General features: G+C 45.9%; 2 protein-coding genes across 3 annotated transcripts in view; one reads left to right on the forward strand and one right to left on the reverse strand.

The window, feature by feature from the left end:
• Nucleotides 1-7,206, forward strand: part of LOC119386764 (uncharacterized) — a 72,501-nt gene extending 65,295 nt beyond the window's left edge. For both annotated transcript variants that reach the window (XM_049413235.1, XM_037654040.2), the window contains one exon: nt 6,752-7,206. In XM_049413235.1, the coding sequence (XP_049269192.1) occupies nt 6,752-6,951 (200 nt within the window). In that variant the 3' untranslated portion in view covers nt 6,952-7,206. The remainder of the gene's footprint in view (nt 1-6,751) is intronic.
• Nucleotides 7,207-14,564: 7,358 nt separating this feature from the next.
• On the reverse strand, nt 14,565-20,763 carry LOC119385594 (uncharacterized). Its single transcript, XM_037653003.1, has 4 exons — nt 20,611-20,763; nt 19,217-19,917; nt 17,831-19,145; nt 14,565-14,573 (listed from the first exon to the last, which is right to left on the reverse strand). The coding sequence occupies exons 1-4, from the start codon at nt 20,761-20,763 to the stop codon at nt 14,565-14,567; spliced, it is 2,178 nt and encodes a 725-aa protein (XP_037508931.1).
• Nucleotides 20,764-20,960: the final 197 nt, after the last annotated feature.

Here is a 20,960-nt window from a genome sequence, read left to right on the forward strand (position 1 = left end):
AAATTTCCAGGATGGTACGAGGTTCGAACCTGGGCCCTCTGCGTGGGAGCACATTGTCCTACTTCAGAGCCATGCCTTTTTTTTCCTTTATTGCCTTCTTGACTACAGGTCAAGATCGTCTAACAAGCACACATCATATACCGGTGCTTGAAACTGCGGTGCAAGAAGACCCTATACAGGCTTCATGTCGGGAAGGAACCACATGAACATATGTTATGCAGTGTGGTAGAGGAGTAAAATAACAACCAGGCGTCACACAATGCGAATTGCGCAACGAGTGGGTTCTTGAATGCTTCCAACCAATTACAAAGGCGTCTGCGATTATTCTTCATCGTCATCAGCCACAGCATCAACAAAGTGGAGAGAATGCCTTACAGGTGTTTAGCGAGTACCTTGGTTGAGGCGTCACACAAACGTGAATTCTGTACCCGGGCGTCACACAATGCGAAATACGGAACGAGTGGGTTCTTGAATGCTTCCAACCCATTAGAAAGGCCTTTGCGATAATTCTTCATCGTCATCAGCCACGGCATCAACAAAGTGCACATAATGCATTACAGGTGTTTAGTGAGTACCACTGTTCTCTCCAGAATTACGAAAAATTGCACAGTGGCTGCTTTCCTTCTTCACAAAAATTACGATGATTTATAGCGTAGTGGGTTCCTCGCAAGTGCACTTCTGTTGGTTTCCAAAGAAGCCCATAAGGCTCCCATGATCCATTTCCTCAGGGTCTCAATAAAGTTAATTCCCTCTCTCTCTCTCTTTCGCTCTACGTTTCTCCGGTTAACGTATGTTATAAAGCGGTGTGGGACAGTTTAATAACGACCGGACGTCACACAATATGAATTACGTAACTAGTAAGTCGTTTAAAGCTTCCAACCCATTACAGAGCGCTCAATTATAATTCTTCATCGTCATCAACCGTCGCATCAACAAAGTGTACATAATGCTTTACAGATGGTACCTCGCTTCTCCGCAGAATAACGAATAATGTCATGGTGGGTGCTTCCCAACTTCCCAAAAATTATGATTTGTGGCGTAGTGGGTACGTTGCTAGTGTACGTGTATTGGTAGCCACAAGAGAGTTTATAACGGGCTCTAGAAATGCCACCGTTCCAGCTTTCGCTGTGACTGTGCTGCGCTTTCCGCGCTGGCCTGGCGTTTTTTCTCTCGCTCTCTCTTTCCGTAGTCGTTCTCGCGACTACTACCCTTTACTGTCTTCACTTCTTTGCTATCTATTTCTCTCTTTCTTTTTCTTTCTACCTTTGTTTGGACTCGTTCTCCCCTCCTCCTCTCCTCTAGCATCTGTCGTCCTCATCCTCGCTTCCCTTTCCACCCCTTTGCTATACTATGCTATACTATACTATACTATACTATACAAGACTATACTACGCTCAACTAGCGTGCCTAGATAGCCGAGCGGTTACGACGCTCGTCTTCGGATCGTGGGCACGTGGGTTCGGATCTCGGCTCGCCAAGAAATTTTATTCGCCAAGAATTTTCCTGTTTCTTTTCATTGCTATCTCTTTCTTGCTCTCTCTCTGTACTCAATCTCTCAACCATCAGATTCATTGCATTCCACGCTGGACATATCGGTCCACGTGCTCTGGGAGAGAAGCAGAAGAGAGAGAGAGGGCGAAGATGGAGAAGAGCACGAAACGAGCACATACCGGTTCATGACAATCTTTCTATCTACAACACACGGCAAACGGTCGAACATAACAACTCTGCTGTGAAAATCGGTGCTGCTACGTTAGTAATTCATTTCATACATTTTTATAAGCTTTGATTGGAAACTTTCCTTCTAGGGATGCTTTTGTAGCGGAGTTGTTGCTTTATCTTGCGCGCATTTAGCGCGCGTGTTTTTAAAAGTAAAAGTTCGTATTTCTCGCGATCGGCTTTTTTAGAAATATTCAAACTTGACGCGCCTTTTCTGGAAAACTACAAGATGAAATGCGCTCAAGTATTCTGAGGTTTACTCAAATATTTTCCGAATAGTCTGAACCTTAAATTTTGGAAACCTGGAGCTATAAATAAAAAAGAACAATAATTGAGAACTCTATTTACTGCACGTTACCAGTGTGCAGGGCTGGGCAAAGATACTTTTAAATTGTATCGCGATACGACACAAGATACTCAGGCAAGAAGTATTTCAGATACAAATACAAGATACTGCAACACTGATTGTATTCGATACGATACGTTCCAATTGTGTCTTAAGATACTTCGATACATTCTCAAATTTGTTAATATATATCTATATAATGCAGCATTAAACGCCTATGCACATAAATCTTCGCTTGAAAATTTATTAACTGCGAGCAATTGTGTTTCGATTGAGGGAAAACTCTGTTAGTATCTCAAAAGTTTTGTACCTCTTGTTCAAGGTATATCTGTTTCATTCCGAAATGGCTTATTGGCACTGTTTTAGCTGCTTGACATCATAGCTTTTTGTACATTTCGCTGATAGCGGTTCTTGCTTGTAGCTTTTGTAACTGATGGGAGCTAGTCGATGATCTGCTTGCTGACAAGCAAGCGGGTGGTCAACTGACTATATGAACTTCAATAAGAAGCCTTTTCACGATGGTCAAAATACCGCTGTCTAGTTCTACCTTGCCGGTAAACATGTTGCGGTTTTCGCAGTAACGGATCACCGGACAAGTGTATGTCACCAAGAATATGTGAAGCCCAGAGACGTTTCAGACGTACTGTACAGTTGCACAAAGCGCTGCAGGACACCGCCGCTATTCACACTATTGCCACTTATAGATCCGATTACCTGGTGATTAGCGCCAGTAAAAGAATTCAGGGAAGCCTAAACACCAAAAACAACTATGTCTAAGTGAAATAGAAAAGTGGTTCAGTATAAAACACAACGAGTAAGTATAGAAACACCACACGGGAGGCACCCCCAAGAGCTAATAATAATTGCTGCCTTTTACGTTGAAAAACCACGATATGATTATGAAAGACGCTATATGGATCCGAGGGCTCCAGAAATGTTGACCACTTGGGGTTCTAAAACCTGCATATAAGCACACGGGCCTCAACCATTTTCCCTCCATCGAAATCCGGCTACCGCGACCTTCGGGGCAGCAGTCAAGCGCCATAAGCACTTAACCACTGCAGCGGGTAACCCGTAATAGCTACGGCAATTAAATTCATTGCCGTATTTGCAGCGTATTTAAGATGGCACCTGATAATTTAGGTTATTATAATACAAGCTCAATTTTGCTATTTTACTCAGCAGTGAGCAGAATTACCGTTACTGTATACTCCAGGAGCGCTCGGATTATTGTATATTAGTAACAACACCACCTTTGCATAACAGTAAATTCAACTAGAACATGAGTATGTAAACTTATATTCCACTTGAAGAACAACAGCAGCAGAAATGACGCAAACAGTTAAAAGTAACAATACAGCAGAGAGTTTACCTTGGCAGCACGTGAAAGGCATATTGCAGTAAGCAGACAAAACAATAGAGGCATAGCCAATGTATGGGATGGAAAAGCCGGACAGCTAAGAAATAACTGTTAACAATCAAATTATGATTTTAAAAACTCTTTGAATAAAAGAAAAATAGACGTACACCAAGATAGCGTCTGTTAGGTTAATACTTGTTCTCTTAAATCCAGCGTCGGTACCGTGGGTGCTATAGCTGTTACAATCTTTTTTGCATATAAGTCAATCTTACTGCATGCAATGCAAGCTTACATCCACGAGATTCTCGAAATCGCCGATGTGCGAACGCCATGAGAGTTAAAGCAACCCGCCATTTCTCCATTCTTCAGACTTCGTAACGAAGCACCACACAAGTGGAACTTCGATAATGATTTTACAGCGGCATCAGCATGTGTGCGAAACACGCCGCACGCAATATAGTACGCGGCACAAGTTTCATAGCACTGACAAAACTAAAAAAAAACGATTTAACAAAAATTCGGCTGGGCGCAGTACATTCGCGCGCTTGTCTGTCGAGACGACGCGAGCGCCAACTCGTAGCTCTGCTCAACCAATATATAGGGACGCTCAGAGATTATCGCCTATCCTCGCTGGAAAACTCTTGCGGACAGATAAAACAATGTCACTGCATTTAGTTTTATTCTGGTGACTTAGTGGCAGCAGTATCAGCTTGAGAAGCAGAGCTCAGCCATCGTTTATTGCTTGTGCGATCGTTTATGGATGGCGCAATCGCAGTATCTTGTATCTTAAGGTACACCGATGCATTTTTCAATGTATCGGAAATACAGCAACAGATACTTGTTTTGCGAGACGTATCGCAATATAGATACAAAATAGCCATAAAGTATCTAAGATAGTATCGAAGATACATGTATCTTCGGTAGTGCTCAGCACTGGCAGTGCGGTCAGTACTTTATTGTGATATAATCGTAGGAAATGACTCTTTTAGCTAGAAAAAACTGCCACGACCATATGCAATTAGCATGCACATTTTCACGGTCACATTGCTTTTTGTTTCTGGAAAAAGGTACATTTCATTTTACACCCCAGTATAAAACTTAGTGCTCAAGTACAAAAACTCAGAAAGGCCACGGGGCAAAAATTGCACGCTGTTAAGGCCAAAAGCTTTATAATTTAACACGAAAAACATTAAAATAAACTGTGGAGCAGTTTCTGAGATATAAAGCTTAAAGGGACTGTCTACCATCCTTCATCGCTTTTGTGCCTTGTACCGCAATAGAAAGCGTACCATCTGAAGTGGCCAACCTTGCAGCGGTTTCTCTGGAAAGTGAGTCCAAGTTTTTAAAACAGAATTTATCGATCTACGTTCGCTCTTCTTCCACTGGAGCGAAACATGCCCAATACACTGGTTGGTGGACGCGATGACGATTGTAGTGCCAGCATAAATTAAAACCGAAAGCACATGTGATTTCTGTATGATTACTTTATTTTCGCTGAACACTATTGTAATGAATGTAACAGTCGTGGTCCGCGCGCTAGCGGTTAAATGAAGCCTTGTTATACGATTACAGAACACTTGTTTTGCTGTAATCGCAGTCTATGTGTTTATTTTAGGACTGCTGCCGCAATCCGAGCCAAGTCGATTCATCAAAAAGTGAGAATAAATGCGCGCCTTCACAGCGCAGCAGCTGTGAGACATCCTAACAATAATATAGCGGCACAGTACGACCAGCGCAGAGAGCCGCATGGAAGGGGCGTAGCCAGAAATTTTTTTCGAGGGGGGGGGGGTTCAGCCATACTTTATGTATGTTCGTGCGTGCGTTTGTATGTGTGCGTGTATATATACGCAAGCAAAACTGAAAAATTTTGGGGGGGGGGGGGAGTTTGAACCCCCCCAACCCCCCCCCCCCCCCCTTGGCTACGCCCCTGCCGCATGGCATAGCGCATGAGTTGAAGCAGACGAAGTCGAAGAAAGCGTCGCAAGAAGCGCCACCGGGCGCCTTTTTGGATGCGTGAGAACGAAAAAAAGCAAAAAATTACTCTGTGACGCAACCGAAAGTTGTCTCAAGTGCGTAAAATACAAATTCAAGTTATATATGCACTCTCGCATGAGCAATCTCAATAAAGACTTCACGTCACCTCGCGTGTACGGTACTTTCACGTCGGTGGGGACGTTAGAGACAGTGGCTCTTCTTTCAGCATCAGCAAGCTCTTTGCCTGCCAATCCAGTGTCCAGGAATCTATTGCAGTGTAATTGAGTGACCAATCTTCTGCGTAAGGTAGAATGCGTGAATGATTTCTGAAGCTAGTGCATAATATTGTCCCCTTCTATTGGTCTCAGCCAGACCATCGATACAGGCGTCTGCGGGAAATAGATCCGGAAAGGACTTTTCGCCTCCCGGCTAGAATGAACCGAGGCAACGCCAGTTTGCTGCACCGGATTCGTCTGGGAGTAGCATTCACTCGCCGCTATGCACACCTCATCCGCCGTGCGGACAGCCCGAACTGTGGCCTTTGCCAAGTACATGAAACAACAGCACATATATTTTGTGACTGCCCACTTTACGTGTCGCAACGTAATACACTTGTTTCAACGTTGGCCGGAATCGGTGTGGCAACACTAAGTGAGACGGGTATTTTGTCAGCTATGTGCGACCAGACAAAGTCACCCACTGCTATCAAGGATGTGATGGATTTTCTTAAGAGCACAGAACTGGACACAAGACTATAGCGAAACCACTACGTCACGTGGTTATTGTATTGTTGTATATACGCATATCTCTTTCCTCTCCCCATCATCACCCCTCATCACTCCTTTTTCCCCCTTTCCCTTGTCCCCAGTGCAGAGTAGCAGACTAGAGCGCACTAGCTCAGGCCGACCTCTCCGCCTTCAAATAAAATTCTCTCTCTCTCTCTCAAGTTATATATGTTTGTTTTTAGGCAAAATGAATCTACCTGCGAGGATTTCTTTTCCTACCAGTAGATTGAACCACATAGCCGTTGGGTGACGCTAGTGGTAATTCCTTCACCATTTTCAACATCAAATTAAGAATATAATTTCTTTTTTATGGGGCAAAAACATGCTCGTTGCCGCCAATGTGACGAACGATCTTCTCCTTTTCACCACAATTCGAAAACATTTTCCGAGCGGTAGACAGTCCCTTTAAACCAAGACGAACCATTTGAACTGTCATGCCCCCTTAACCGATAAATAATTTACCTGTCTTCTGTAGTAACATCTGAAATATGATATGTCCTATCATCTTGTTTAGTCCTAATTTATAATGCATGACATACATGGATATATTTCTTTCTTTATTTTCAGCTGCTGTAGGCTGTAAAAACGCATGCGAAATGTGGGCCAGAGAGGGAAGCGTGGATGCCTGGAATCCGCAATGTGACCTGGTCTATAGAGAAGAGTGTGGGAACAGAAATATCACCATGTACGACGAGAAGTACTGTCAAGAAATACTTAACTACTTTGTAAACACCACTACAAAAGACAAGCCAAGCAGTGAATGTTAACTGGAATAATTTCTAATTTTAGACAGTTAATAATCTAGTACAGAAATTACTCTGAAGTTGTAAACTGCATGAGATTACATGCATGTTTGATGAGATTGATCGAGCGATGCATGCATCAACCAAATCTAATACCAAAGCACTTCTACGCTAAAGAGGAACCGGGGCCAATCGTACAATCACGATTGGCGCGTCTTCAACAGGGTTGCACTTGAGTTTGAGCACTAGTACGTGCGACTCGCACACCACGTGAATGGCAGTCAGTGTGCAATAGAAAACATTACAGCTTGACGCTGCTCGACGGCATTCCTTGCAGTTGGCTGTGAGATCTCCACGAACTGTGACGTGCATGCCTTATATCAGTCCAGAAAGCACAGTTCTGGCTATACATGCGAGTGTAAACGATCGTCCGAAAAGCAGTCCTATGAGATACAAAAACTGAATAGCTTTCTATGAATTTGTGGTTGTTTAGAATGGTTATTTTGACAGAAACAGAGCCAGTTTAGACGTGCAACGCGATTTAACGCGGTCGTTTCGCATGTAGAGTATTACGATATTGGAGATGTTTATGCTATAGTTCTATAAATGTATTTCTTGCACGCCTTTCTCTCGAGCGTACTTCTAGTCGCGTGGCACAACGTAAGAAAGTGAGCAGCTGATTCCACACTACAGGAGAGCCTCACCCTTCGGCGCGCCTGGCGGTCCAGAAAGGCCAAAGCCAAAATAAACACTGTCATTACTCGTTGTAAGACCAGCAGTATTGTTACAACAGCGTTAGTTTGGGAAATGTGATGGCGGATACACGTCACGATAAATACAAGCAAATTGTTCTTCCCCAAAAACAACTATCATTGCGCCCAGTGAAAAGAACACGACTAAAAGCACATGACATGGCGTCATGCTGTGAAAGTGCACTGTGGTACTAAAAAATGACACCCTGAGTGAGGGCAGTTTCACTCACGGAGAGCGAGATGAAGCCAAAGCATACACAGGGCAGATGTTTGCACATGTTGGTAATCGTTTTACTAAGCTAGCGCACTTGTTAAAAACCAGAGGACAAAGGAACGACGCCGGCACAGCGCTGTGTACGTGCCTTCCCTTTGTCTTGTTTTAACAAGTGCGCTAACGTAAATATGAAGAGACAGGGGTATTAACCAGACGAGCGTCACATGGACGAAAACGAATGTCACTGGAGACATAGATATCTTAAGTGACACCGCCATGGTGCATATTATATTATTGTGACGTGCTTACCTTCGTGAAGAGGAAGGAAAGGACGGCGTGCAAGTGTAAATATTAAAAAAGATCGCTGGAAGTTTTCACTGAGGCTCGCAAAACTTGGAGCAGCGAAGCTGCTCGATCCTGAAGTGTTCGGGCTAACGCCGGTTACATTCTTTCTGTCTCTCTCTTTGATTCTTTGTCTTTGTGTCTTTCTTTCTTTTTCTGTTTTCTTCCATTACTTTTTGTCAATTTCTCTCTTTCTCTCTCTTTTAATTCTATATGTCTCTTTCGTATCTTCAGGCACCTCCCCGTAAAAAAAGGTGGCTGCTCTTCGTTAGCAAGCGTAATGAAAAGTGGCGGCTCTTCGTGGCTAAGCGCTCCCTAGCAGTAGTGCCCCATTATTCCAACTGCAAGCTTCTTCAAAAATCAGTGAACCCATGCACGTCATTACGATATTTTGTAAAACTGTACTAGGCGATCAAACACCGTGTAAAACAGTTACGAGGTACGGCTGTTACTGGTACGAGTGACTCCTCCGCATCCCCCCGATGTTGCTATTTCTTGCTTGGATGAATGTGAATAAACGATATTTCTTATTCTTTATGTGTATACTATTGGATATGCAAGGATGTCGTCAATATTTCGTGCAATTCTTTACATATAGATCGAAATAAATTCAGCAAACACCATCACAATTAGTATGCTATGTTGTTGCGTGGTTATGACCTCGAAGTAGGCAGAGTCAAACCGGCGAAGAACGAACAGTTAGGTGAACTTGTACCCAACAAAGAAAGCCACACTCAGAGTATATCGACAGTATATAGATTGCGGTGAGCACCGTTGCCAGTCTGCCGTAAAGCTGTGCATCTGAACTGCGGTGAAACGCGTCGGCTTTTGTGCATACGTTTTCGTACATAGCAGCGTTCTCGCTGGTTCGCGCGTAAGTTGCAGAATGACGTATCCAACGTGCTTTAGATCTGAATAGAGCCCTCGGACGACACTGAGAAGGTTCCCGTACATTCAGGCGTGGTCTGCGCCATGTGATGATTGGCCTGAAAGTTCTAGGCTGCGAAGCCTGGTTGCCATAAAATACAAAAAACAACTGCTCACGTGTCTGTTTTATAAAGACCTTCACGTGCAGCAATGTTGGTATTACTATAAAGATATTCTTTGCAGGCGCCTACACTTGTGATAATCGTGTTAGAACTATTTTTATTCATCGGCCATGATTAGTCTGCACAAATAGTGGGATGCGATGGTAGAATCTTTTATTAACCCAATGCGAAAGCCCATTGCCTGCCAAGTGCTGCTCTCTCTTGTGTGTTCGTCAGCAGCATGAATACTTTTCATAATGTGAAACCTTGCAGCGTTGTGTCTTAGGTATTTTTAAAGATTTCTCGCAAATTCTCGCCCGTGCCTAATAAGGTAAAGATATATTCACTGTTTGCAAGATACTACTTGTAAGCAGCTTGTACCAGCGGCTGGCATTCAGTCGCTTGTCTAACACTGAATCAGACGCCAAGAGCAGTGTGCTGGCCTGCTGAAGAAATACTGATAGGCCTAGCGACAGCGGAGAAGTCTCGCATGCAGTGCTCGTAATCCTTAGCTCATCTCACTTTCAATTTTTAGTAGTTCCTAAACGCGGTGGCCGATCTCAGCAATTCTGGTTTTGTAGACACAATGTAAAAATGTGAAATGATCAAAATTGAAATATTTGAACTAGAATATCATGTCTGCAACCTTGCGTTCAAAATATTATCACTGTCGCAGTTCGGAGTCACAGCCTGTAGCACAGCTCTCCCTTCGTAATGCAGGTCGTGCTTGCTACATTAACCAATGTGCAGTGCGCTCTATGCACAAGACCCGAGATAAGTGCAGATATTGTCAGAACGAGCAGACAACCGTGATGAGCAATATATTCGTTATATAATGGGAGTGAAGCCACTTATTGATCATCGCTACTGATTTTCCACGTTCTGCACCACGCATTTCACGCAACTCAGTCGCCATCACCATCAACTACCTATTTTTCGGTCCTCTTCAGCACGACGGCTTCCCCAAGTAATATTTTATTTACATGTTCAAACGCGAGCTGATTCTATTTTGTGTCAGCCCATTTGCTAATTAACTCACTCCACATAACCGTCGCTGATTCACAATATGATGACCTATGGCGCAGTGGGCACATCGCATATACACCAGCAGTATAGGCATGCATTCTAAGAGAACTTCAAATGGGCAGTGTTACACGCACATACGTTGTTTTCCTCACGACACGGTTCATGAGACCATCGATACGGGAGACCCTGTTACCGTTTGACAAGGCGATGTAAACGGGGCCTGGTTGTGCTATCGCGTTCTACTCTTTAGAGGGAAGCGCAAGCGCCTTCTAAGATTTTTCAAAATACTTTCAAGTTTCGGTCCCATACATTAGTACCGCCAAGCCCGATGACTGCACATTTTCCGCTGTACGGACACCAGTAAACTGCCTCTCAATGACGCAAATGATAATTTCCAATCATTTGCAATCCAGCCGATCATCACTCCTTGATGAATTACGTTTTCGTGAGTCGCTGAAAAATTTAACTTACATGTACACGGTCTTACTCATACTTCAAAGTTTGGTTGCTAACCATGAACAGTCTAAGAAAAATATCGAGTAAAAAGGTCGTCTATTTGTCCCACAGCATCAATCATAACATGGCTTGCTTCCATTTCTTTTCTTGAAAACACGGCGCTCGCCACTTTCCTCTCAAGAATGCTGTCACGCTGAAAACACGCATGCCGTTTGGTACTCAGAAGTACCGGGAGCACGACGATGATGTAAGGTAAGGCACGCGATATAGACGATTGCTCTTGTTCGACAAAAAGACATCATTTTTTTCACGCTCTTTCCATAGAGTGTAATATGTGTGGCTTAACGTCCCAAAACAACGATATGTGTATGAGGGACGCCGTAATAGAGGGATCCGAAAATTTCGACCACCTGGTGTTTCACGTGCGCTGAAATCACACAGTACACGGGTGTAAAGTGTTTCGCCTGCATCGAAACGCCACAGTAGCGGCCTTTCTTAGAGTGTTGTTTTAACACGAAATTGTTTTATGCCGGGGTCCACCAAGATTTCGGTGACGTATTTCCGTCACGGAAATGAGGTCGACCAAATGTACATGAACAAATGGCAAAGAAAACAATTGGCCGCGCATCTGCGTGTTTAGCTGCAAATGTCATCGAAATACGATAGTCTTCTGCCGGCCGTTTCTGCGCCGTTTCAGCGCAGCCTAAGAAACACAAGCAATTTGGGCGCAGCCTAAGAAACAGTAGGGTCTTTAGAATTACGTATCCGGGTATTTTCTAGTAAAGGAACACACCACCTATTACTTACGTACTGATGTTGCGCCTCATATATGAGTAACATTTGCTTTTTGATCGACAATGTCCACAAGTATGAATGCAGCTACCAGTTTAAGATGGCTGGGCGTTCAGCAAGTGCTTAAACTTTGGCCGCGTGACTGAATCGTGTGACAGACAGGCAGGTAGCCAGAGAGAAAGACTGTAGTCTTTAAAACGTTCCGACAACGGGCATCGAACCCACGACCACTCGGTCCACAACAACAGATGCCAGACACGCTAGCCACTGCGCCACGGCCACAGACTCTATAGTGCTTGTACACACGCGCCTCTTATATCTCACACTGTCCTCTCACAATGCACTTGGTCGGTGGGGTGGTGTTGCCCTCTGGGAGCGGTAAAAAAAGCAATTCATCATTACTGTGGCCTCCGCGATTAGCGCCTGTGACGCGTGTTGCTACACGTCCGTCCCATTCGTCGCGTTTTTAAAAGAAGTGCAATTTTGTCAATGCCTTAACACACCGCGAGGTGGCGAACTTAGCCCAAGCGCCGTAAAAGCGTCGGCTTCGCTCACAGCATCACGCTAATTCAAACCAAAAGTACCTCTGCGACGCGCGCCTGCCTCAACTGGCTGTAACATCACGTTCCCCGCGCACCGAGAAAAATCGCGGCCAGACTACAGGTGCGGCACGACGCGCTTTGCGTTTCCCTCTAGTCCGGCCGTGGTGTTCAATCACACTTTACATGCCGCGGGATGGCGACCAAGTTCTACGTCCAATATGCGACACTGTTCCGGCTATCACATCTCGTTGTCTGGTTACGCTTTCACCGTTAACTATTTCCACCAGGGTTTGTTATTCATTGAACATGGACGTTCCTCATTGTGATAGAGATGTGCCATCAAGCATCAAAGTGGGTTCCTCCACGTTAGACGGTGCTATAGCTGCCAAACACCAATCCACATTGTGCAAGCTCTTTTTTATAGATGTACAGTAAACGTTTCGTTAATTCAGTCAGAGCACATTTTACTTTCGTGTTTCCAAGACTGTCGAGGATATTGTTCGGCTTCAGCACACTGATTTTCAATGATACATTTATATTCTCTTCATGTAGGAGTTCAGTCATTTCTTCCATTTATTTGCCACCGTTGCTGAGGAATACAATCATAGTTGCCAGGTCGAAATGACAAAAAATAGGCAAAGTATTGGAACAACTAGCCAAAAAGTCGCCAACTTAGGCACATGGCAGGAAAAGGTGCCAAAAGTAGCCACGCGTGTGGGAAACCAATGCGACATTTTTATTTAAGTGACTAAGCGGGAAATCGTTTTGCAGAAAATGTAAATAAATACGACTTCATATTTTCACATTCAGAATTACCGAGATTCAAGCACAAATTCTTCACTTTAGAAATCACTTCGTGCAAGATGACGAAGTTTCTTGAACTGTCGCAAAAGTGACCCTCAACGTTTCTTTCGCGACTTAAATAAAAAAATTAAAGCCGGTTTCATGCTTGTGAAGCAAGAATAAACAGCGGAGTTGCAAGCAAGTGCCACCACCTGACGAACGCAGGTTGAGTTCATTCTTCATCTTTCTTCATGTTGTTCTCCTTCTTCCTTTGATCATTTATTTATTTTATTTTATTTACAATACTGCAAGCCCCGAGGTAGGGGCCGCGGTAGGGTGGTATTGACACCCGTACATACCGTAATAACAATGCAGTAGAAGAAAACAAAGCTTGAAAGGAACAGGATTCAACAAGAATGGAAGTGCAAGTGAAAAGCAACGCATTTACTATCAAGGTCGGTCAACTCGACTACCGAGCGAGAATAAAAGGAGTACTTCAAAACATAGCTTTTTGTTTGAAAAGCAAAGATCTCGGCGTATCTATTTTTTTATCTGTTTCTACATCATCATCTTCTCTTTTCGGTCAGTTTTCTTTCTTTCTTAATCTCTTTCTATTTGGCCCGCTGTCCCGATTTCCCTTCTCCTCACCCTCGCTTCCCTTTCGCTCCTCTAGCTATACTATACTGAACATGGCTATGCTGTGGTTTACCCTCACCTCTTTTCTCTCCTAGTCTCCCTTACATCAGACCTCTTCACCCTCAATCTTCTTTCCCATCCCATTTGGTAAACTGTACTATGCAAGGCTAAGCCATGCTTTACCTTCTCCTCCTACTCTGCCTCCTCATCTGGACACCACTCATCTTCGCCGTCATTTCCCTTTCCTACTCACTTGCTATACTATGCACGGCTATGCTATGCTAGTAGCTGCTTGGCGCATACGAGCTTTCTGTGTCGCATGCCCGCCGAGTTTTTCGCGGACGACAACGGCGCTACTTTGAGCTTCAAGATCTCCGCCGTTAAAATAGGTACGTCATGAATGCTCGAAATCGCACTTCCAGGGTTTCAATCATAAATTGTAGTAATATTCGCAATTGTTTTTTGAGCGCTGCCGATGTGCGAGCGGTTTATATTCTTGAGTCACAGCCCGCACCTAATGTTATAAATTGACACAAGCAATTCGCGGGATATCCGATTTGTAATGTACAGGTCTGCAGCGCGCCTTGGATACGGAGCGCTTTCGATTGTCTTGGTTTCATCACATGGCGGTTTAAAGTTGCGTTCAGCGATATATGTGGTGTGCAAATTGAGGCCCCATGCAAGTGTTCTTTCCCGAGTCCTGGCCACGCATCCAAGAATCTTTTTTCCTTTGTGTAAGACAAGTGCTAACTAAGTCATGGGAGCTGGACAGACGCTTTGACTGCTTTGTTAGACACCGCGCACTAGAAAGGCAGTGGCTGCGAAATCACCAGATCTTAGTAATTTGGTTGTAATATAGTGAACAAGAAAGTAGCCAAGAAATAGTAAAGGCGTTATTTCCGCCACCACCGGCCTAAAGAAGTAGCCAGACCTGGTACGTATCCAGACCTGGCAACCCTGAACAGAATATCTTAAGTTGCTACCTTTTGTGATAAGCTTACCAGCCTTCATGGCTGAAAAAAATTGCGTTGCTCATTGTATGGGGCTACCAAAAAAACATTTTTCTCTAGATGCCCTAAAAGCAAATGGCATTTTATGTCAAAGCGAAATCTCAATGATTAAGATCGTCTAACATGTTTATACTAAGCCAGATGCGCTTTAGTAATCGAGGAATTACGGCAAATGTGCGACGTCGTTTGTGCTAACAATGGGATATTCTAGTAAAAGCGCAGTTACGTTGTCGGCCTCAGTATAATGAGTCAGAAGTACTCAAGGTGTCCATGAGAAAGAAGATCATTTATGTGCATCACAAGACGCAATAAAATACACATTCTGCATTTCATTTCCATTCATGAAAAAAGTTAAGCGACCTTAGTATTCAATTTAGGTGCCTTTAATTGCTCTAGCACATATGAGTTTGCGGAGTATTGGTAGACGTGGATTGACATAGTTCTTTACAGTAGTGATGCAGAACTATCGATGGGACTATCGATACTATCGATAGTTGAGTCACTATCGAACTATCGATGGTGAAAAATACTACCGATAGCGCTATCGATATTAAAAAAATACATGGATGATCCCTCTGTCATAGGAATCGGTATAACACGTAAGTGAAACGTGTCTTCACAGACGTAGTGGAGCGTTTGTTGCACATTCTTTCGCCCCAAGGGCGATATAATGAATGCTACAGCAACAAATTGTAATGTCACGCGAAGAACGACAAGCAGCTCGAAACTTGCAACGCGCTGCTCAAGCGGAAAGGACGCACGGAACGAACATACACAGGATGAGAGCGAACTGTCACATTTGTAACTTATTTCTGCGTGAGCACCGCGCTCCTTTCGCAAAAGCAGCCGCTGCAGTGGGCCAAGTGACCTTCGTGCTCTCAACGCGAGACGTACAAACCACCGCGATCACGAGATAAGCGCCCGCACAAGCGACCACGCCCTGTAGACGCGGTCGCTCGTCGCAGCGGCGACGACCTTTCGAGAGCCCTCTTCTACGCTCTTCGAGCCCGTCGCGCCATCTCGCCAGTGATAACGAAAACACTGTAACACAGACCTCTGAGTACAGCCAACCGCAAATGGTGTGTATAAATAGCTCGCCGTTAGCAGGGAGGGCTGGGATTACCACATCTTTTCATACGCCAAGTAGTAAACAGGTTCCTTTTCTTCCGCAACACAAATGATCCTTTCCTGCGTACGGTGTGTCAACTGAGACTGATGCGGGCTTTACCTGGATATGTGGTTGGTACGAATCACATGACAGGCGCTGTCTGCGGGTATCTTAAGGAGGTTATTCTAAGTGTACGCTTTTTATCTGTTAGATTTTCTAATGAGTATCTGTTTTCAGTGACACGTAAAACGCTCTACAAAGATGTATGTGATGCTGTTCTACCTGTACCTCTGTACCGAGCCCTATACATTGGAGGTCAAGGGCAAGATGTGCTTAAGAGGGTGAAGAGAATGCAAGTGGATCCTGCCGCGAAGTCTTTCTTTTTTAAGCTTCACACAGGTACATTATCTGTCAAGGCATTTCAAGAAGACCGTGGTCTTTTCTTACCTTGGGGACCAGATTGCCTCATCTGTAAAAAACCGGAAACTATAGACCACGTTTTCTTAAATTGCTGGGAAGGAGTTTATTTTTGGCATGTGCTTCAAAGGACGATAAAGAAGGGATTGCCGTTAGATCCACATGGTATAAGATTTCTGCCAGTAAATTATGAAAAGGGACTCCCTTTTGACTTGATTATGCTAATTGCCCTTCACTGTTTATGGCGGGCTCGCATGGCGGGGTTTTATTGCGATCCTGACACACGGCCCGCACAGATGTATTTTTGTGAGTGTATGACTAAGTTTGTGGAACTCCAGAAAGCTCAGGAGTTTGTACCTGAGTGGTTGTCGAGGGTAGAACCCTTGACAGCGCTCAAGGAATTTTAAATTTGTGTCTGTCCAGTAGGACTGACACAACTTTTGTCTTTTCTTTCATGTCCTTATTGTTTGATGTACGTGTCTAATAACAGGCAATAAAGCAAAAAAAAAAGTTAGCATTGCGAAGAACGTGCCCTCCATGGCCGAATCGTTTCGCGCTGCGCGCTGCGGAATGAGCGGTCGTGAGTTCGATTCCCGGTGACGGAACTTTTTCTTCTGGTTTTTTTTTTCTTTGCCCACTGTTAGTCTTTATATTTTACAACGTCATATCCGTGACGGAAATACGTCACCGGAGCCGTGGTGGACCCCGGCATAAAACACGTTCGTGTTAAAATTCGATGGTACTATCGATAGTATAAAATCAACAGCGCGGATTCACTGCAGAATAAACTTGGTTTTCCGTGCGCGTGGTACATAGGGGAGCCGGAGGAGCAGGCTGAAGTGCAAGAAAGTTGACATGATTGCGTTCTTCACCAGAGTGCTTTGCTGACACATGATCATAAAGTCAAACAGTTCAGCTGTAGCGGAAAGGAAGCCTTTACATGTGGTAGGACTGCGAGGTTTCAAAGTGATATTGCATTTTATGATTTCAAAATAAAAAAAAATACCAAGAAGTTAATTGTAAGATGTAACTGGTTACTTTTGGATACGAATTTATTGATGGACATATTCCGCCATTTTGATTGCGGAAATAATTAATTTCTCTGCAAAAATTTCTCATAAATTAAGCGAAGCTGGTAGTAGCCTACCGCAAATATTTTGGCAATGTAGCGACAGAGAAGAGGCCGACACCCGTGTTGCCCTGGTTCAACACTTCTTCCTTATTTTATTGCGTGCTCACGAGCAGCCCCGCCTTACGCCCGCTTCTTCCCGCGTATTGTGCGCGGCATGGCGTTTCCCGCCAACGTTTTCCCGCGGTAGATTCAACATCCTCCCGGGGCCGCGCTATGGTCGTTTGCTTGCGAGAGATACAGCCGACTAGCAGTGTGCAGGACTTGCCGGTGGTTTGGGTGGGCGTGTTCGAAATACCTGTTGATGCAGTCCCTGCCTGGAAACGCCTCGACCACTCTGACGAATTCCCACTGCAGCGCTGACACGCTGTCGTCATTGACATTGACGAAGACACAAACGCGCAGTCGCGACGAAGACGATGGCTCGCAGCGATCGGAGCGCTCGAGACGCAAGCCTTCTTTCTTTGTTTCCACAGTCGGAAAAGCTCCTTGTGGTTCACACGCTTTCGCGAGTCGTGCATGGTGGAACCATGCCAACAGTCGCAAGTTCTTGCTGGTAGCCCCTCGACGTGCTTGCTGGTTGGGAGGTGCGATCGTGTCAGCGCCCGTGCTTCTTCGGGTTCCACGCAGAGTTGCGTTACAGGGTGGTCATCCACTGTCACGCCTACCTGATCTTGAGATGTCAGTGAGAGGCAACGTCGAATGCGAAGGCCAGAAAGCTGAGGATGTTCCGATGCCGTCTTCTTCCACAAGTCCTCGACGTCAGGTGGTAGAGGCTCCTCCCAATCGATTCCTTTATCGAGCATGTCGTCCAAAGAGGGTTCACCATATTTGTGGGATGAGGCATTGAACACGGCGCGGACCTTTGTAGGCATGGCCTCACGTCGGACTGCCGCATGATGAGGCAGGCAGTGGACGGTCGGTCCAAGGGGTGCCGACGGCACTAATCTTTCCGCGTGGCCTTCTTTGAAGTACTCGCTGATGGTGGCGTGGTACTCCTTCAGAACTTCTGAGTGATGCTGGAACCGCTGAAGCTGACGCTTGAGTCTGGTTTCAGCCACACTTCGGTTACTACAAGACGTGAGACCTTGCGTCTTGATCATGAGCGGTATTACGTAGCATCCTGCGTTCTTGTGTACTGCGCTACGAAAGTGGATGAGCGCTGGGTGCTTGCTGACGTCGTCTTCTTGTCCGTCATTTATACCGATGGCGTCCAAGCGCCACATCTCTGACGGGTCTCCACGTCGGACTTCACTGCGCCAGTCGTCGGAACAAGCCAGGAACAAGGCAGTCGCACTGATGTTACGCGGTGTCGAAGGATGGTAGACGTTAGCGCACATTCCTTGAATGACCCAGCCAAATATGGTCTCAACTGCATACAGATTGTCGGTGAAGCGCTCGACGCGTCCGGTCACTACCTTCCAGTAGTGGTCTGAACCGATCAAAACGCTTATCGTAGAGTCTTGAGGTTGGTCCCCTTGAACTTCGTCAGCAAAGGTCAGATTGCGGTGATGCATCATATTGATAACGTTTGGCTCTAAAGCTGGCCCCTTTACTGTGCAGACCTCTGGCACCTCCAGAGCTTCAAGATCGACGACGATCGGCCCAATACGTCCACAGAGCGTGACGTTCACCCTTCGGCACTGGTAATGTCGTGGGTGCTTTGACCCACCGAATGTATAGACAGCCATCTCTTCATATCCAGTGGAAGGCAGGCAAAGCTGCTGCGACAAGTCTTTTCGTATGAACGTTCGTTGGCTGCCGGTGTCAAGCAGCAGTCGCACTGGCACACAGCCACGGGTTCCGGATGCCCACACTGTGGCTGTTTGTAGCAACACCGACGACGAACGCGTGCTGCTAGCAGGAGCCGTTGTTACGTGCTTTTCTCGCTGTGTGGCCGCCTCTCGGTTTTCAGCTCCAGTCGGTTGTGGACTGTCGGATCCTCGTCGGCCCCAGATGTCGCACAGAGCAGAAAATGGCGTCCTGAGCATCGGTCGCACTTAAGCCAGGCTGCGGTTCGGCAACTGCGAGCAATGTGCCCTTGCTTCCCGCACCTGAAGCAGCAGCTATTGCTGGAAAGGCGCTGGTGCTTTTCTTCTGCGGATAGCGCGGCCCGGCAATCACGCGTCAAGTGGTCTGAGATGCCGCAGAGGGGACATATTGTCTGTGCAGGCCTTGAAGCGGCACCTGGCGATGATGACCGTGCTGTAAGGGCTAGAGCGGACAGTAGATGTGGCGGTGGTGAGGTGTCCGCAGCCCTGCGGTTCGTCGACGGTCTCCCTGAAGTGGCCCTCTCGCGTGACGCTCGACTCTCCTCTCTACTTTCGACTTCCACTTGAAGGAACTTCAAGATTGCCTTCACTAGCTCGTCTCTCGATTGGACTGCAGAGTCCGCGGCGTCTGCGCCGGTCTTAGTGAGCCTTCGGTATTGGATCGCCAGGTCCTCTGGCAATGAGCACATCAGCACCCGGTGCAAAACAACCGCGTACTCTGAAGACGGCATGCCAAGACTTTCCAAAAAGCCGGTCCTGAACTGTATTTGTTCGTACAGGTCACGCAGCCTTGCTACTTCCGACGATGTCTCGATTGGTTCGATGGCAAGGAGGCTGTCGATGTGGTCGTCGATGAGAAGATCCTTTCGTTCGAACCTTTCGGTGAGCACTTTGACGGCGATGTTGTAGTTCGCTTCTGTAAGGCTTATTCCTTCAATGGCCCGCTTCGCAGCGCCGGCCAAGTACGTCTTCAAGTACTTGAACTTCTCGATACCGGTGAGATCGGGGTGCGTGTGAATGGTCGCCTCGTAGTGCTCCCAGAACCCCTATATTAATGAGAACTAACAGACAATAATGCCAAGGAAAGTATAGGGGATGTTTTTAGTAATAAATGTAAGGTAATTGTGAAGAAAGAAAAGTGGACGAAAAGATAGCTTACCGCGGGCAGGGACCGAACCTGCGACCTTCGAATAACGCGTCCGATGCTCTACCAACTGAGCTACCGCGGCGGCCATCCCCCCGTCCACTTTATAGGTGATATGTGTGAATTTAAACGTGGGAGCGTAAGTCAGCGCCGCCAGCAGCCATGACGGCGAGTGTGGAACACTCTTTTTCTGCCTTGTTGGCGTCACGTAGCACGTGAACTTATTAATAGCTGGCAGCTGACCAATAATCCCTCGCATACCACCTGAAAGCATCAAGTCTGCCAGAACGAGACCATCGCATGAGTGAAGGAAAGAAGTGTTAATTTCAAGGGCTCGTTTTCTTTGTTATACACAATATTGATGAGAACTAACAGACAATAATGACAAGGAAAGTATAGGGGATGTTTTTAGTAATAAATGTCAGGTAATTGTGAAGAAAGAAAAGTGGACAAAAAGATAGCTTACCGCGGGCAGGGACCGAACCTGCGACCTTCGAATAACGCGTCCGATGCTCTACCAACTGCCGCTCACCGTTCTCGCCGCTGAAGACGGGCACTTGGAGTTTCGGCAAGGCGACTCGCAAACCCGGTGCTCGTGGTCTAGTGTGATCGGCGAGGTCTTGGCCGATGGCCTCCGAGTGGGCAGCTTCCATGGAGCTGCTGGCTCCGTCAGTTGTACCCGCATGCCTCTGCTGGTTTGTTTCGGTGACGGTAGAACCGACCGCTGCACGCCTGCGGATGGATTTCACGATCTTCTCATGGTAATCCAGAGAGCCCAGAATTTCCTCGTCGAACTCCTCACCGTCAAGGGCGTCGGCGATCTGCTTGTCCAGTTCGGCAAGAGCTGTGTCTTTGTCGCGAAGCCCGTCGATGAGTTCCTGC

Source organism: Rhipicephalus sanguineus, chromosome 3 (genome assembly GCF_013339695.2).
Source record: "Rhipicephalus sanguineus isolate Rsan-2018 chromosome 3, BIME_Rsan_1.4, whole genome shotgun sequence".
NCBI classification, from domain to species: domain Eukaryota; kingdom Metazoa; phylum Arthropoda; class Arachnida; order Ixodida; family Ixodidae; genus Rhipicephalus; species Rhipicephalus sanguineus.

Coding starts and splice junctions, on each gene's coding strand:
- LOC119385594 (XM_037653003.1), bottom strand. CDS start 20,763: ATGCGGGTACAACTGACGGAGCCAGCAGCTCCATGGAAGCTGCCCACT. Junction 19,918..20,610: donor CGTCTTCAGCGGCGAGAACG/GTGAGCGGCAGT, acceptor GGTATCGAGAAG/TTCAAGTACTTGAAGACGTA. Junction 19,146..19,216: donor AGCAATAGCTGCTGCTTCAG/GTGCGGGAAGCA, acceptor ACCGATGCTCAG/GACGCCATTTTCTGCTCTGT.